Source organism: Cyprinodon variegatus, unplaced genomic scaffold (assembly GCF_000732505.1).
Source record: "Cyprinodon variegatus isolate N-32 unplaced genomic scaffold, C_variegatus-1.0 Scaffold65, whole genome shotgun sequence".
Taxonomy (NCBI): Eukaryota; Metazoa; Chordata; class Actinopteri; order Cyprinodontiformes; family Cyprinodontidae; genus Cyprinodon; species Cyprinodon variegatus.
In genome coordinates, this window is record NW_015150518.1 from 194,273 (window position 1) to 196,985 (window position 2,713).

A 2,713-nucleotide genomic window follows, 5' to 3' on the forward strand; every position below is an offset into this window, starting at 1 on the left:
GTATATGTAAATAAATAACCATGAGACAAGACAACAGATTTTGATAGAAATTGTAATCTTACTGAGACCAGAGGAATTTATTAGGGTTACAGAAGGCAACGCTTACCAAGCGGGCTCACATCTCGTGAAGTGGCCTTGAATCACAGTTAGTTCTACCAGTCCAGTTTACCACATAATCACATCATTACATCATACATGTTTGCAGATTCCAGATAAAAACACAGAGAATGTTCCACTCTGTCCTTGACCCCATTATATTTACATAATGAAGATGATAACTGCATATGCTGACAAATTAACTGTAATACTTGGGTCAACTTTAGCTCTGACACACAATAAATAGTTAATATTAGGGATTATCAAACTCACAAATCATTAATGACAATACTACTAACAAACAGGAAGCCAATGAAGAGAAGCTAGAATAGGGAAAATATCATCTCTGTTTTCAATTTTCATCAAAACATAAAGAGCAACATTAACCAGACATCTGACTCCACAGCCCAGAGTTTATTAGACCTTTCCATATTCTTTCACATCTGTAATTTATGTTCATAGAACCAGGCTGAGCAAATTAGGATGCTGCTGTTATCATGTTGCGTGAATAATTTAAATTTTTTGTCAAAATAAAAACAAATAAACAGGCACAAGATGGTAAAAAAATAAAAAAGTTCACATTCAATAACACTGAGCTAGCTTTGTTTCTGTTTCCATAAGAGCTACACATAGGTGCTGGTGCTCCCCTTTACAGAGACTGTACTTGAAACATCATGTACAGTTGCTTTCTTATCACATAGACGAACCCCCTCCACTATGTTGATCAGCAGAGATACTACAGCTGCAAGAAGCATGAAAATGATGAAGACTGTTTTCTCCGTGGGTCGGGACACATAGCAGAACACTTTGGTGAGGCAGGGCCAGCGGTCACAGCTGTACATCGGATCCAGGCCAAATCCATACAGGAAGTAGTGAGCTACAAGGAAGGCCACTTCAAACACAATCTTGAAAATAATGTTGAAGGCGTACGCTTTCCGGGCACCACCTTCCAGCAGCAATTCCTTTGCTTCTTTTCTTCCCAATGAAGCCCTGATATTGTTTTCTTTCCCTTTGCTTTCTTCCTCATTATTGCTTTGATTATTTTGAGTATTATTCTTCTCTTTGTGTTTTTGATGGACAACAAATCCCAGGTATATAAGCGTTGGTGTGGAGACAAAAAGGATTTGCATCACCCAGAAGCGGACATGAGAAATTGGGAAGGTCTTGTCGTAACAAACAAGTTGACAGCCTGGTTGGTTAGTGTCACATAAGAAATTGGACTGCTCGTCACTCCACACTTCTTTAGCAGCTGTTACCAGGACGAAGATGCGGAAGACAAACAGCACGGCGAGCCAGACTTTACCAACAGTGGTAGAATGTTTTTGAGCCGTCTCCAGCAGGTCTGATAACTTGCCAAAGTCTCCTCCTCCCATTGTTGGTTCGCCTTCAGTTGACCAGTAACACCACCGAGCCTAAAACAAATTAGGAAATTCATTTCAAATCATGCACTCAGTCACAATTAGCACTGAAAATAGGAGATAGATGAGACATTTCTAAATGCAGTTTTATGAGCTGCGACTGGAAGGAAAACGACAGATGACTCATCATCACTACAAACAAACATCAGAAACTGGGAACTAGTCTGATCTCACAGAAGAAAACTTAAGTTAAGGGAATTTATATTATTTATATGGCACATTTCAGAAGCAAGACAATTAAAATTTGTCATATGTGTCTCTACTCTAGGAGATCTGATTGACATGAGTTCATTTCCTCCTCAGCAGCGATCAAATGCAGCAAAAGCCTGTTGATCACCATTTTGTTGAGGTCAGGTGTTTGGAGGCATGGAAATGCTAAAACATGGAGGACATTAGGCTCTGGAGACCAGGGATGATACACCCTGGAATAGAGGTAATTAAATAATTAAAATTATAAGAAAAACAAAGTGGTTGATAAAAAATTTAAAGCAAGTAGGGCTAAAACCATAACTAATAATGGCTAGATAGCTCAGTCAAAGGCCTACAGAAAGTTTATAATCTGGATTGAGGATCTCTTTTCCATATTAGTGGAGCATAAGAACTAAAAGCTGCTTCTCTTTGTTTGGTTCTGGTTCTGATCCGGCAGACCTGAGAGGTCTGGCTGTTGATCCACGGTCAACCTGTCTGTAATGTTTTTTGGAGCTCAGCCATTCAGTGATTTCTAGACTAACAGATGGGTTTTTAAATCAATTCTATGTGATACGGGGATTCAGTGGAAGGACTTCAGAACTGGGCTGATGTTTCTTAGTTCTAGTGAGGACGCAGGCAGCAGCACTCTGGATCAGCTGCAGCTGTCTGATCTACTTTTAACAGACTCTAGAGGACACCACTGCAGGGATCAATTCTACTAAAAATGAACGAAGCAAGAAGTCATTATTGAAAGGTCCTGCTGAGACATTAGTCCTTTAATCTTTGAGATGTTCTTTAGGTGATAGAAGGCTGACTTTGTCCCTGTCCTTATGATCCTCTGAAGCTTCAGGTCTGAGTCCATCACTACACCCAGATTTAGAGCCTGATTGCTGCTTTCTAGCAGTTACCATGTCAAGTTACCATGCAAGCATATCTATAAACATCTTAACTTTAAGGGAGAGTGACAAGAAGGAATCTATCTTTGAATGAAAGTTACAAGAAGTTTCATT

At 39.6% G+C, this 2,713-nt stretch overlaps 1 protein-coding gene across 1 annotated transcript; it reads right to left on the reverse strand.

Annotated features, from left to right (window-relative positions):
* Positions 1 to 719: 719 nt before the first annotated feature.
* LOC107082891 (gap junction alpha-3 protein-like) lies at positions 720 to 1,469 on the reverse strand. Its single transcript, XM_015371788.1, has one exon. The coding sequence runs from the start codon at positions 1,467 to 1,469 to the stop codon at positions 720 to 722; it is 750 nt and encodes a 249-aa protein (XP_015227274.1).
* Positions 1,470 to 2,713: the final 1,244 nt, after the last annotated feature.

What these genes read in the sequence shown, in the direction of transcription:
- LOC107082891 (XM_015371788.1), bottom strand. Translation starts at nt 1,469, where the DNA reads ATGGGAGGAGGAGACTTTGGCAAGTTATCAGACCTGCTGGAGACGGCT.